A 14,794-nucleotide genomic window follows, 5' to 3' on the forward strand; every position below is an offset into this window, starting at 1 on the left:
AAATTTGCAAGTTGCATATAGATAATTTACAGATCATAATTTTACAAAAAAAATAAAATAAACTTTTAAAGTTATATATTAAATAATCATATTTTTATAAACAGTATAAATGCACTAAAATTTTTTTATATATGTATTAATAAAAAAATCTCTTTTAAATATTGTAAATTATTTTATTTGTGATTATTAATTTTATTAGCTATCTTATAGATAGAAAATATGTTATAATTTCTGAAAATATTGTGTAATTTTTATTATATTTATTAATAATATTTCTTGTTTTACGGTTGAAATTGGATATAAATTTTGATATATTAATAAAATTACTTAATTTTCCATATGAAAAAAAAAATGTAATTATTACTAATATATAAAAATATGTATTAATTATTCTAAAACATAAGTAACATACATATATATAATAATTTATAATTTATCATGTTTATACTCAAATATTTGTTATATTTCTCCAACTAAATATTTTTTTTAAAATACAAAATAAACTTAATATTTTTGTTACTGCACGTGCACGTATCTTTACTAGTATATATTTATAAATATATATATATATATATATAAATATTTATGTAAATTGGGAGTTGGCAGAAGATTTGAAATTGTGAGCTGAGAATGCATAGTTGATAAAGCAAATTTCTGAAATTATTGCTTGAGTTCTTTTTGAGAATTAACAAATTATTATTTCTAGTCATTTCTTACATTTAATTTATTTAATGACTAATTCCAAATTTTAAAAAAATGATAATTATATCACCCTTTTAAAGGACCACGCAAGCTAATGTATGGTAAGTTCACTATATTACAAATTCAGAGTAAAATCAACAAAAATTTGTTACAATGTAGAATCAATTGTAACTAATTTAAAGTGAAAATTACAGGAATTTTAATAGATTGTACAAAAATATAGCTTTTTTTCAAGAAAAGTTAATTTATGATTTTTTTTGTTTTAATTTCACTTTTATGAATTTAGTTTCTCATATTTTTGTTCAAAAGTTTGTTTATGCCATATTTTCATTCTTAATCAAGTTTTATGAATTTGGAATGGTATGTTTGTAATTTGATTATTTTTTTAGCTTATTTATTCTTTTTTTTATATTAATTTTATATAACTATTTTTATATTAAATTTTTCCATGGTTGTTTTACAAATTTTTTTTTTTTTTTGTAATATGAATGTGTTTATTATTTTTTTTATTTATTGTAAATATTTTTTTCCTTTTTTTTTAGGTTGTACGTTTTTTTTAAAACCTGGGTAAGATAACCAGTTACTTAATTAATTTTTCAAAGTTATGTAAAAAAAATCCTACAGCTAGCTTAAATAATATTTATCTAGAGGAGTAACCAGTTACTTATTTGTACTTTTTCACATTTATGTAAAAAATAATCTTAGAGATTAAATAACATGTATCAGGAGGGGTAACCAGTTACAGTGCGATTAGTAACTTACTGCCATAAGAGGGGTAACCAGTTATCATAAGAAGTTGACGAGTCACTCATATTAGAAATGAAAAAAAAAAATCACATTTGAAGGAAAAAAAAAAGAAGAGTAAGTATCATTTAGTAACCTAGGTAACCAGTTACCATATAGAACCCAGAAATATACACACATTAGAATATGAAGGTAACCAGTTACCTCCTAAAATATACAAACAAACAACATGAAGGTAACCAGTTACCACAGATCTCAAGACAGAAAAAAAGAAAAAGAAAAAAAACCAGATCTGACCACGAACCAACCTCCTCCCTCGCCTCCGACCACCACCAAAAACCCCCATCCCGTACGCGCAAAACCCCGTCGCAAACCCAGCCATCCCCGTTGTTTTGCACCGCTCCGAGCACCACAAATCGCACACAGCCCAAGCGCCACCCTTCTTCCTCGCCTCCGACCACCACTAGAACATCCCTCACCTCAGCCTATCCCCGTTGTTTTGGATTTGGGGGATCGCGAATGGAATCGCACAGAGATGCGCGGATTGAGTTTGTGTTCGCCGATGGTGCGGCTGGGGTGTTCTTGGCTGAGTTTCATAGAGGTGCGCACCTAAGGTGGTGAAGGTGGCTGGGTTTCACGGAAGTGCAGCTGGGGTGTTCTTGGTATGTGGTAAAGGGGTGACCGGAGATGATGGTGGAGATGGTGAGGCAGCCGAGTGGAGAGTGCCTGGGTTTCACGGAGGTGCGGCTAGGGTGTTCTTGGTAGGTAGTGAAGGTGGGTGGGCGGAGATGATGGTGGAGATGGTGAGGCAGCCAAGTGGAGGAGTTTTGGCTATGGTGGAGATGGTGAGGCGGTTAGGGCAAAATGATAGAGAAGATGGACTTGGCTGAAGGAGTTTTGGCTATGTTAATTACCATAGTACCCCTCTTTTTGCTAATTTGTTTTGATTAATTTTGATTTCCAATATGGGATTAATTTTCCCATAAACTAAGTTTTTCTTAATTAAATTTTCCCATACAAATTAAAGAAAGTTTAACTCCCATATTTTTGCACATTGATGGCTAAAAAGCCATATTTTTTAAAAATCCCCTAATTTAAATTCAAGAACTCATGCTATATATGAGTTCTTGTTAACCAAGCCTTGAAATTTTCACAACTGAATTTCATGTAGTTGGTCAGCAATGGTGGTTCCTCAAACTATATAAATCTAAGGTCAACTCAAACAACCAACCTTCACACTCGTTTCCATCTAAATTAGCTAACAAACAAAAATATCACTACACATTTTCTTGGATTCTCATGGTTTCTGCCTGTAATTTTCAAGTGATCAACTTATGTACGCGCATGGATAATTTGATCTAAAAGACGAGTATGCCATTACTTTTTTCTTTCTCATGTTCACAATATAAAAATGTGCCAACCTTGAGCGCTAGTTCAATCTCAATCCCTTTCAAATTTGAACCAGTTCCAATTTGCATACATCTTCGCTTCATTTTCAAAAAATAAAGTGTCATTCGGAAGTGGTTCGGATTCACCTGTGGCTATATAAGGAGGTAGCTTTTCCCTGTACTTCTTTGCCATCGTTGCAGCCTCAGAAAACACTCTCTGTCCGGAAGAAGAAATATAGAATTAAGAACAATTCAACAAAGTTTCAATTTTTATGAGAACACAGACTAAATAAGCACCTCTTTGTTTGTTATAAAGAGGCCAGGTTCACTCTCGAGCTCAGCGGTACTGCAAAGAACAAAATAAAAAATTAGAAATGGTGTTTGCAAATAAGAGACTGTAAATTTCTTCATGGAATAATGTTGATTCATAAAGACTATAGTAAGCTAGTTAAAATGCTTAAAATAGAGGTATTAAAACCCCATAGCCTTAACTTCAAAAGGCCTAAATTATACTTGCATTAACATGAGTTGTTGTTTGCTTATCTATCTATCTATACCTCTCTCTCTATTTATATATATATATATGTGTGTGTGTGTGTATATATTATGCCATGATCAACTAGTCAAGATAAAATGAATATGTGAAAGCCAAAAAAAGTTGCAGTTACATATTATTAAGGGCCAACTCAAAACCCAACCCCGTGGATTGTGGATTAAAAAGACAATGTGAGCACTTCACTGACCATTTTATCCAAATAATCCATCTAGATTGATCTAGTTGATTTTATACTAATAGGATAAATCATACAACCCAACTAAGATCTGAGTAAAGCTTTTATAATCAGATTGGCATAGAAAAGCAGACACTTTGGCACGTATTGCATTTTGAACTCTGATAATGAGAATCAAGGTCAACCACACATCAGTGAAAAGTCAAAAGATATTCCACTTGAGAAAACAAAGAATGATATTTACCATTGCTTTATCATATTATATGCTCAGTCAAAGGGACTAACTTTCCCTGAGGGTTTTCACACACGTTTATATAGTTGGCAACTAAGAAGCAAGCATGAGCACCATAAACTGCGTGAAAGACTAATTAACTAATTAACGTCTAAGGATATTGATAGCAAGTAATACAACAATGGTGCAGAAAAACTCAATATAGTTAACTCTATTTAGTACCTGAGAGATATTTTGTCTGGAAACATTGACTTCACCACCAAAACTTTAACCTTTTCACCAACAGCGAGTAAGTCACTGACCGCCGTGATTTGTCTCTGGCTGATGTTTGAAATATGCAGCAATCCCCTGAGAAGTATGAGAAGGTTTAGACATATCTTAGATAGAGAAAAGAAAAGAAAAGTTTAAGTGCAACAATGACGAAGAAGGAGCAGAATACAGCAATTCCCACACAGGTCACAAGAAAGAAGCAAAATGAGATCAATATTATGTCAGCAATATGACAATAATGAAGTATTTCCTCTCACTTAACATCTTATAATTCGCATACAGAATCCAATCTCGGATAAAGCTATGTGAGAAGGATTCTTCAATGAATAAAACTCAGTGAATTCTGTAACCTAAAATAAATGGAGAACTTTTGAAGAACTAGCCTTCAAAACACCAAGGCACATACTTACATTCCACTCCATCGGGCCAAAAGGAACTGTACCAAAGTTAACATAATCCCAACTAAGAATATACCAAATGGCAAACTAAACTACCACATTTTTAGTCTGTCTGAATAGTGACATTCCATTTTTCTCACTTTAGTTTCTCTTCCTGCCTTTTAGGAGAAAAATTACCGATCTTTCAAAAATCAATAGAACAACTGAAACAGGGTGAATTACAAATTTGTTTGCTCATTGTAGTAACTAATGCAATATTTGAACGGAAGCACATAAGAAAGCACCAAACACATGCATTTCTACAAACCACAAACTTTGCAAGTTTAGGCAGTCCTCGTATAGTCATATTTGTATGTCTTCTATGTTTTTTCCAAAATCCAGTCATTTTTCGCTTTCCACGGGGATATTTCATTAGGAAAGAAAAAAAAAACCAGTACACTAGTTCTATTATATCTTTGTTGCTGTTTAAACACTAGCTTCATTATTTAATGTGCACAGCATTTGTTCTTTCAAATTAGAATAGTCAACAAATTAGTTTATGCAATATCAATAATACAAAATTCTTCGTACCTTCTGTTAGTATCACCTATACTTATTTGAGCTCCAAATGGGAATATTTTCTCAACAGTCCCTTCCAAAAGGGCTCCCTCCCGGAGATATAACATTCGCTGCAAATTAACATGCAACTTTCTATAATGAAAAACAGAAGCAAGGGAGTAAAATGAGTATATATATATATATATAAACATATGGTATGACTTATGAGGGAGAGTTGCAAGCTAAAGAAAATTTTGCATAAAACTGACCCAAGCTTCCTTCTCACTTAGTATTAGGTCATTGTTAGATTCATTTATTCGAGAAATGAGCACATGAAGCCGCTGACCCACCTATATCATTAAGAAAGCAATTAAGAAACATACACTATTATATAAAGAAAGAACCTACATAAGTATAGCCAATGTGGAAAATAAAAAATAAATAAAAACCTAAACTCAATTTAATCAAGAGAGACATAAGTTGGAAGAAATTTTTTTGCAGGACGGTAAGAGAAAGAAGGAAAAAAAGGTTAAAAAGGAAGACATCTTCCGTCTCCTTTTACTAGTATTCTATCATCAGATGTGTTTTCTAAGAGCTTTTCAACATTTCCAATGCTGGAAAAGAAAGCTAGTAAAATGACTGTTCATATCCAGTTCACGATACCATAGAGCTATATAATGTGCAAGTATTAGCTTAAAATGACAATTATGGCCATTTACTTTCTTCTTCTTTTTTGTCAAATTTCATTAATGCAAGGGGCTATAACAGCTATTCTTTCCATTGTAAATTCACCCGTCAGTATTAAAAAAAACATATTCTATGCATAGGCTTGAAGCCAAAAGGATGTGAACTAATGGAACAGAAGCCAATAAGATCTCCAAATCTGTTGCAAGCAACAAGAATGCCATATAGAAATAAACAAAATCCTCATTTAAAAAAAGGACAAAATCTCTTCTTTTGCATTTACAAGAAATCTGCTACTTCCCCATAGTTATATTATAACCAAATTGTGAGTTTAGACGACACAAAATGATGAACATGTTGTAAGTCACAATTATACTCATAATTTATGAGATAACAATTCCAAGATATAAAAGAGTTTATTTATCTGAACAGCAGGACTCGTATTTATCTCAAAGTATAACCAGCCTAACAAAGATTCAAGGACAATGCTAAATGGAGCTGTATTGTAAGAACACACTGATAAAATAAAATTAAAAAAATATACATCATGTGAATTGAACATAATTTTATACTACATTAGGTTCTAAATTTATTACCACAGTCTGTCAACTTAAGGTCATTCATCTAAAAGGTCCTACATTATAGTTTCATAATAGTAGTTTTCATTGATTGTAAAATACATTTGTGTAGCTAAATTAAAAATCATAATCTACAAGCAAGCAAGATTAAAACAAGAAAATATCTAGAAGATTCAACTTACTTTTTCTTTCAAGTCACCAAAGTTGTTTATTCTATTCACTAATTCAGCTTTGGGAATGAAACCTCTCAAACCCTGCAAAATAAGATTCAAATTTGGCACCAATTAGACAACAAAAGAAATTAAATGAATAAGCAAATACATAGAAACCCAACACGCTAACCTCAATTCTTGTTAGAAGGCCTCCAGTATTCCACTCTGTAATTCTAACCTCAACAGGTTCATTTAATTGTTTTATCTGTCAAAGATAAAAAAGCATGAAAACACAAAGTAAAAAAACAAAACAAGAAAGCTTCAGCAACAAGTTTGAGTGACACTGAAAGCAAAAATCATGATAATTTGTTACAGAAACAAAGTAAAAAATAGATAAAAAGAATCAATATAACATTAATCCCAATCCAGATTAAATAACTTGAAATCAATAAGCTCAATCCATTATGAGCACCATCCAAGACTACCCCAGACAATTAGGAATGTGCATTAAAGAGAAAACAACAAAACATCCAACAAAGAGAGAAGAGAACCTGCCTCACTCGGTGCCAAGCCATCCGGCGGAAGAGCCTTCTAGTTGAGAGCAATGGCCGGCCACTGAGTGTTCTTCCAAGAACCTCAGCAAACAAAACAGTGCCAACCTCCACAGGTGGCTTCCATGGTGTTGGTCTTTCATTAGCTTCATCATATTTCACAATTCCCATTTTCCCACTAACAAAAAACTCCTCAGCATCACTATTTGGATCACACAACAAGTATTCCATCTCTTTATCATACAAAGGCATCACCTCCTTAGTTAACATTGTACCCAAAAAGTCTGCCCCAACATTCACATCAAGCTTATTCTCATTGCCAGAAACAACAACTCCAACCACAAAGTCACCAGGTTTGGGCTCATAATAAGAAATATTCACCTTTTTCTCTTCCTTCTGCTCCTCCTCATCCTCATAATCCGACTCACTTCTTTCTTCAGATACTCCCATGCCATCTTCCTCTTCTGTCAGTTTGTTCACCCCATCTGTTGAGAAAAATTTCAAAAAAGGCGCTAAAGCCTCATCTTTATCAACTTTTACAACACTTTCTTCCGAAGTAGACTCATTATCATTACTATCATCTCTAACCAGTGGGGATGGTTTATCTAGTAAACTAAAATCTCCATTGTCTCTAGCTTTATCCTCTTCTGGCTTATTAGACAAATGGGTACTCGAGAAACCATCAAAAACATCGTTTCTAGAGCAAAAACTCAAGTGGGTGCTTCTCAAAACTGGAAAATTCTTAGAGAAAACTGAGCTTGCAAGCGAACTAGAGGAGGTTTTAGTAACTGGGCATTTCGAAAATCCACGAAAGGTTAAGGTTTCGAGTGAGTTGTGAACAAAATCTAAAGTAGTAGTAAGCGGTGGACCTGGTTGAAGGAGGAGTTGCATCTTCTTTCTTCTTCTTCTTCTTATCTTACGAACCTCATGAGCTCTGTTCCTCAGACTCTCCGGAGTTGAGAAAATGATATTTGGTTTGGGTTTAACATCAGAATGAGATTGAGGTTTGGTTTGGTTTCCCCGGCCTGTTTTATCCGACTAGTCTTTGTCAGTTGTTGGATTTTGTGTTAGAAGTTTGGATGGACATGTGTTACCTTCGTCACTACCACTTTCCTTTTCAAATGATGAATCATACCACTTAATTCATAATTAAGATTTTTACCACTTTTTTTATGGAAAAAAAAACTCCAGTACATTTTTAGTTTACTAGTAAAATATACTGTAGATTTATTTATTATGATAAATATATTGTTTATTATAAAAGTGGTGTAAATCAGATGAATATATAGTATGGTATAAATCATTGATGTATATTCAAAATGGTGATTATCTAAATAATATTATAAGAGCATCTCCAATCACATTAGCTAAATTTTTTTCTAGCTAAAAAGTAACTTACTTTGTAATTTTCATCACTCTAAGAGCAACTCCAACCACACTAGCCAAATAATATTTAAATTTTAGCTAAAATAAAAAAAAGCTATTTTAGCTAGCCACTTTCAATGTGATCATTCCAACCATGCTCTCCATAATAACTAAAGTTGATTAATTTAATAATTTTTACAAATTTAGATTTCCAACATAGATCAATTTAATAAATTTTATATTATTAATTCCAAACTTTTTTTATTATTAAAATAATGTCTCATCAATTTGGCTAGCTACTTCACATTAGTTAAATTTGGCTAGTCAAAAAGTAAAATGTTATTATAGCTAGTCTAATGGGTATATCGTTTGAGTGGTAAAAAGTTTAAAAAAATGTCACATCACTAGCTAAAATAGCTAATTGTTTAAGATGGCTAGCAAGGTTGGAGTTGCTCTAAGAGAGACCTCGTATTTTAGTCATTTTAGTTTTTACATTTTTTTGCTCTCACAATGTAGAGAGCACTCATGACTAGCTAAACTATATTTTATTATTATTTTATCATCATTATTACTATTTTATAAATATTTTAATAAAAAATATATTTATTGAACAAGAAATGTTAAAGGACAATAATGATGCCCAACACCATCATAAGTTGTTGTACTGCTATTGGTGTAATTTAATATCGAGTCTCACATATTTTAATTTAATAACTATTATATAAAGCTATTAACCACTTATGAAGCGCTATCTCATAGTGGTGTTGGGCATCATTGGTGCCTAATATCAATGCTCTTATTGAACCAAAGTGCATTCTATAAAAAAAAAATATTAAACTTGTTACACCCAGATTTCGAGCCTTGAGAATTGTGATCTCGAAAGTTGGATTCGTCAGGTGTGAGCTCGCAATATCTAGAATACGTGTTCGCAACCTAGGCGCCGAACCTTCAAAACAGGTGGCAACCTCGAAATGGCGATCTCAAAGCCTTGCAAGCTCGGAAGACAGAACATTGTGATACGTCCATTGTCGTGTGACCTCGGATCAAGTGGCCCGAGCTTGGCTTAAGCGTGAGCTCGGTGTTTCATTCTAAGTTGATTTTGAGAAAATAATACAACTCGAAAGTCACTCAGAGACCTAGGCTGGTACGACGCTGACGATGTTGATTGCTGACTTCGAACATCTTAGTGAGTCACTTGGAGAGACGCAGTCTACATTTATTGTTGTAACTTTCCTATAATAAAGGGATATTTATTGGTCAGGTATACGCCCCTGGTCTTCAGGGGACGTTTCCTTGTATATAGGAGTTACAGGCTTTTAAAGCTATTAAATTTATTAATGTAAAGGATAACTTCCCAGAAACGTGTGGGATAGTATCCTGAGACTTCCTCTATAAATAGAGAAGTCCTGTACCTTTGTAAAGGACCGAATTTTTGTGATCTTGAGAGAAACTCTGGAGAATTCATCTCTGAAGAATTTCCAGAAATTTCCTAAGTTCTAATAACACAGACTCATGGACTAGGCAGAGTTAACTGCTGAACCACGTAAAAAATCATCCTTGTTTTATTGTATATTTCTGGCCATAATTATTTACTGTTTACGTGCTCTATATTTACTGTTGACGAAAAACGGCGTCAACACTTTGGTACTTTCATTGAGAGCCTTAAGCATTCAGTCCCTGAACAAGTTATGGAGGCAAACGATCAAAACATTCCTGAAGAAAACTATCCGAGACGCCCTGGGAAGCAGCCAATGGTAAACCTGGATACTGAAGAGAGAAGCGAGTCCTCCGATTCTCGGGGACCACCAGCACCTCCAAGGGATGAGAGGATATGTACTACAATCCTGAGCGGTGTATTCCCATTATGGAACTTGAAAATCGACAGCTGAAACAGCAATTGGCTGAAGCCAACAAGCGGAATGAGGAGTTGGCTAGGTTAGCCGCAGAGACTCAGGCGGCTCAGCCCCCACCTCCGCGTGAAAACCAAGCCCCTCCTCCGAGGGACGTGCATGTTCCTCCCCGCAGGCCTCGTGGGCGTCCATGAAAAAATGCTGCCACAAGAAGGCCAGAGCAACCTTCGGCACCAGCAGAGCCATCCGCTCCCTCGAGACCCTAGAGAAGTACCCAAGCTAGGCTCCGGTTAATTCAACTGCGGAGGTACCAGCAGGAACAGAGAATAACTGAACCCCTGCAGAGGCTCGGACTCAAATCCTTGGTAATACGCAGAATGCAACCGACCTGTCTCGGGCAAACTCCGGACCATCTAGGCCTCAAAATGGGTGGCAGCCACCTTCACCCATACGCTTCCCGCCATCACCTATAAGATACCCTTCACCACCTCGCAAGAATACTCAACCAGTTCGAGATGGTGAGGAAAGACGTGTAGGAAGAAGGCAGGGGAACAGAGAAGCCTTCAGGGAGCGAAGAGGCGCCCAATCTACAAGAAGTTAGATGTCCCGGTCTCGCACTGCAGAGACGAGGCAGCATGAAAGAGACCCATCTCAAAATAATCATGCGACAAGTCTTACCAGTGACGACTCAGGAGATACTAGATCGGTCAGTATGTATGATCGAGGTCGAAAGAATACTGGGAGCCGCAGGAATAACTCCGACCTGCGGGAACACTTGAATCAGAATCGGGGTAATGTTAACTCGATAAACCCGGACCTGAGAGATCGCCTAAATGGACGTAAAGATCCCCTTCTGGAATTTCCTTGACCATTCTAGAATTTCCGCTTGTTATCACCTTGGGCATTATTTCCTTTGTTAGCATCTCTTCTTGCGGCACCCTCCTTCCATATGCGGTCCTCCAAAAGCTCTGCCTCCAAAGCCCTTTCAAGAGTTTCAGCATATGTAGTTACCCTGACACTCGTCATCTTTACATCATCGGTAATCATAGGTTTTAATTCTCTGACAAACCTATGAGTTCTTATCACTTCAGTGGGCACTAAATCTACTGCGAATTTTTCCAGTCTATCGAATTTTTATGCATACTCGGTCACAGCGGAGTTTCCTTGAGTTAATGCTATGAATTCATCTACTCGTGCAGCCAGTATTTCTGCACTATAATATTTTTTGTTAAAAACTTGCATAAACTCATTCTAGGTCATGATTGCCATGTCTTGAGTTTGTTTAACTATGTCCCACCATATTCGAGCATCTTTCTTCAAAAGGTGAGAGGCACATGACACCCTGTCTTCATTGCCCTACCTCATGTGGTCAAGAATAGATTCTACCGACCTCAACCACTCTTCAGCTTCAAGTGGGTCAGTGCTCCCTTCAAAGTTGGGTGGGTGTTGCTTTCGAAATTGCTCATAGACCAGTTCAAAATGGTTATCTTGCAATTACACAAAATTCGCGAGCGGTAGCCCCTCATTTGCCACCCGTTCTGACTCTACTAGTGCCCACAGGTTTGGTTGTTGATATTGATGTAGTTCTTCTTCTCGCCTCCTCAACTGCTCTCTTAGTTCTACATTTTCTCTTTCCAAATCACTCTACCTGGTGCATGAGCATCTGGAACCTCAGGGGTGGCTTCCCTTCTTGGTGCAGCAGGTACACCCCTACCTCGGCCCCTTCCTCTTCCGGCAGTAACTCTTCCATTAATACGGTCGGATCTTCTCGGACGCATGATGGGGGAAACTAAGATCTCCACTAATCTCTTATAAAAGAGATGGACAAAAATAATTCTGCAAAATAATAAATACTTAACTTCAGCATAAAATAAGACAATTAAATAATGCAAAGATAAAAATAATAAATAAACCAAAATAAATCAGCCACCAATCCGAATAAATAAATAAAAAAAGAAGTTTTACAAAATCTCCGTAAATAACAAAAATACTAAAGTGCTAAAGAGTTATACTAAAACCCCATCTAACAAAATAACCCAAAAGATACTAATAATTTACCCTAGTTCTCTACATCAGACCCTTCTTCCAATATATACTCTGAAATTGCCAGATAATTTTCATTTACATTTCTAACATAGTCATCCAATGTAGTGGTCGGTATAGTGCTAATTACATTAATCCTAGACTCATCAGTAAGCCTATGCTCCATAGGTTGTTCTTCTTCTATTATTCCATCGACTCCGAATATGATGGTTCTGTGCTTGACGATAATATTGAATGTGTTTGCAAAGTGAACTATAAGAGTTTGATGCTTTTCTTGTTCTAATATTCCTTCATAATTGATCTCCCCCGACATTATTTTTAACTTAAGTACTGCTGAGGGCATCTGGATCGCATACATAAGGGCAAGATATTTTTCATTGGCCAATATTAGTACCCCCCCCCCCCCCCCCTCCCCCCTCCAGTTCACTAAACCCTACATCTTTTCGTGGATTGCCATAATCTGCCTAAATAGTTTCACCATCTCATTATCATCATCTGGTACTCTAACTCTTTTTAGAGATCGTATCTCCCTAAGAATAGTTTCCCTCAAGGATTATGTCATAGAAGGCATTTTAACTCTACAAACATACTACCCAAGGTCAATAAACTTAAAGAAAAAAACTCGAATAAAAATTATACTTACAGAGCAATAAGTGAGTCATTTTCCAGCCTTTATGTGTATCTTATGAGAATATTTAGAACCAATATAACTATGGCTCTGATACCACTTATAACGCCCTAAATTTTTTAATAAAAACTATTTAAATAAAATATATAAATAAATAGTAGATGTCGCCGTATTTATTAAATGTAAACGAAATTTCGACAAAATGGGATCCCAATTGAAAAAAAAAATAGTCTTAAAACAAATCATGACAACAATCTTTACTGAAACAAATTAATTAATTAAAATAGGTGTGCCCGAGATCTCCCCATCGAATACATGGTCCTCACAGGATACACACACTTCTGGATCGAGTCTCAGCTTATTGCATCTATTTTAAAATTTTACTTTTTATCTGCAAAAAAAAAAAAAAAAACAAAGAAAGGAATGAGCAACTAAAGCCCAGTAAGGAAGTGCTTCACGCATACACAAACAAGAATTTTATTTTCATAAAAATCAAAACACAAACCTTATAGCATGCTAGGTTTCAAGCAAAAATAAATCAACAACGATATCACTTATTTCTAGCACAACAGGCAACATATAGATGGGTTAAGGGAGCAAGAGATCCTGATTCTGTTGGGAATAAAATACCCATGAGACCATACTTGGTCAAAACTGTGGACCTACACAATCAAATACGGTGGGCCTACATGGTCAAATACTACGATCTCTGCCCAAAACTCAACAAGCAAGATTAGATTCACAAGGATCATAATACAAAGACTATTTCTATCTACCTTCCTTACCTTGGAAAAATAACTTATTGTGAGAGAACTTAATAAGAGAGATTGCAGAAAGTAGAACCTATATAATTATAAATACAATCTCATTAGTGTCTTCCCCAAAACTAATTAAATCAAAACTAACTAAATCACCAATAACATAAGAGAAAATCTTACCTTAATTACTTGAACTCTGTTTGTTTTTCCACTTCACTATTAGCTGCCTCTTTTTTTTCTACTCTATACGTGAACCATATAGCCTATATATATATATATATATATCTTTATGTAACCTCATCTTCTATTCTTATTCAAACTCATCATAGCAGTTTTTAGAAAATATCTTCAATGAAATCAATATTATATCTACCCGAGATTCCTGTTTTTTGTTTGTCCATCAAAGTTTCAAAAATATATATATATAACCACCCATCCTTATCCATTTAGAGAGTAACCATTATTTATTAAAGAAAAACTTATATGAATTTAAACATTTAAACCATTGTATGCTAGCCGAAACATATATGTAACTCCCTCCTAATAAGGAGCGTTTCACTGTGTAGTTTAAATAGTGCTTAACTCGCTTAACGAGTCATTTAAGTTTAAATCGTGTAATTAAACTAACCACAGGTTTAGGTACTAAAAAAATTATAGTCAAAAGTCAACAATTTTATTAAAAGCGTTTAACTTCTTTGCATGGAATTCCATTGTAATTTAAAACGATTACAAACCCAAACATGAACACAATAACCGTCCTAGGCGGAAAAAATCAGGGTCCAACCCTAGTTCCAACTGACAATCTCGGCCGTGGCAGACGAGCAGGCTGCATATGTACACTCCGCCCCTGAAGCTCTCAAACTCATGGCTGGTTCAAACTTTCCTTTTATTTACCTGCACTAATTAGCACCCGTGAGCCAAGGCTCAGCAAGAAAACATAATCATACTTATAAGTAGTACATTATCATATCATAGATTTATAATTAACATGCCTAGTAATAATAATCATGCTCATGCATGCAATTAACCTAAGTGAGTGGCTATAGAGTCACACTAGAGCTTATTTCTATCTTTCATACAACTGGCCCTAGAACTAGCCAAGAAGGTCTAATGCTTAACATTTCGGGTGACCCTAGGAGCGTTCAAGTGTATGTCTCGCTTATGGGTTGGCTGAACCCTATCG

At 35.0% G+C, this 14,794-nt stretch overlaps 1 protein-coding gene across 1 annotated transcript; it reads right to left on the reverse strand.

Annotated features, from left to right (window-relative positions):
* Positions 1 to 1,719: 1,719 nt before the first annotated feature.
* On the reverse strand, positions 1,720 to 7,983 carry LOC133803455 (protein PIGMENT DEFECTIVE 338, chloroplastic). The gene is made up of 8 exons (XM_062241508.1): positions 6,968 to 7,983; positions 6,607 to 6,681; positions 6,447 to 6,518; positions 5,272 to 5,352; positions 5,036 to 5,133; positions 4,020 to 4,145; positions 3,132 to 3,180; positions 1,720 to 3,051 (listed from the first exon to the last, which is right to left on the reverse strand). Exons 1-8 carry the CDS (start codon positions 7,856 to 7,858, stop codon positions 2,887 to 2,889), a joined length of 1,557 nt encoding a protein of 518 aa, XP_062097492.1. The 5' UTR covers positions 7,859 to 7,983; the 3' UTR covers positions 1,720 to 2,886.
* Between the last annotated feature and the right edge of the window lie 6,811 nt (positions 7,984 to 14,794).

This window comes from Humulus lupulus, chromosome X, assembly GCF_963169125.1.
Source record: "Humulus lupulus chromosome X, drHumLupu1.1, whole genome shotgun sequence".
Taxonomy (NCBI): domain Eukaryota; kingdom Viridiplantae; phylum Streptophyta; class Magnoliopsida; order Rosales; family Cannabaceae; genus Humulus; species Humulus lupulus.